Raw genomic sequence first — 276 nt, 5'->3', positions numbered from 1 at the left:
TGTCCATCCTCATCTTTCTTCATCCTGCTGCTCTTCAGCCCTCCCTCCCTCCCTCCCCTCGTAGACTGGTGCCACTGGGGCCATACCCCCTACCCCCACCCTGGGACTCCAGCCCCCACGGGACCCCCTGGTGGGGGGTGCCAGTCAGGTGGGGGAGGGGATGTGAGGGGAGGAGGTGTCTCTGGGTTTCCATGGCAATGGGAGGTGGTTGCCATGGTGATAGAGCTGGGGATAAAGATGCTGGGGGGGGAGGGAGAGGGGATCCCACCCTCCCAC

The 276-nt window shown here is 64.5% G+C and overlaps 1 protein-coding gene across 1 annotated transcript in view; it reads left to right on the top strand.

Moving 5' to 3' along the window:
* The window catches only part of CELSR2 (cadherin EGF LAG seven-pass G-type receptor 2), a 29446-nt gene that overhangs the window by 6383 nt on the left and 22787 nt on the right, over nucleotides 1–276 (top strand). The window contains exon 3 of the mRNA XM_017735503.1: nucleotides 65–148. Within this exon, the coding sequence (XP_017590992.1) occupies nucleotides 65–148 (84 nt within the window). The remainder of the gene's footprint in view (nucleotides 1–64; nucleotides 149–276) is intronic.

This window comes from Corvus brachyrhynchos, unplaced genomic scaffold, assembly GCF_000691975.1.
Source record: "Corvus brachyrhynchos isolate BGI_N302 unplaced genomic scaffold, ASM69197v1 scaffold555, whole genome shotgun sequence".
Taxonomy (NCBI): domain Eukaryota; kingdom Metazoa; phylum Chordata; class Aves; order Passeriformes; family Corvidae; genus Corvus; species Corvus brachyrhynchos.
This window is presented reverse-complemented; position numbering and strand designations above follow the sequence as displayed.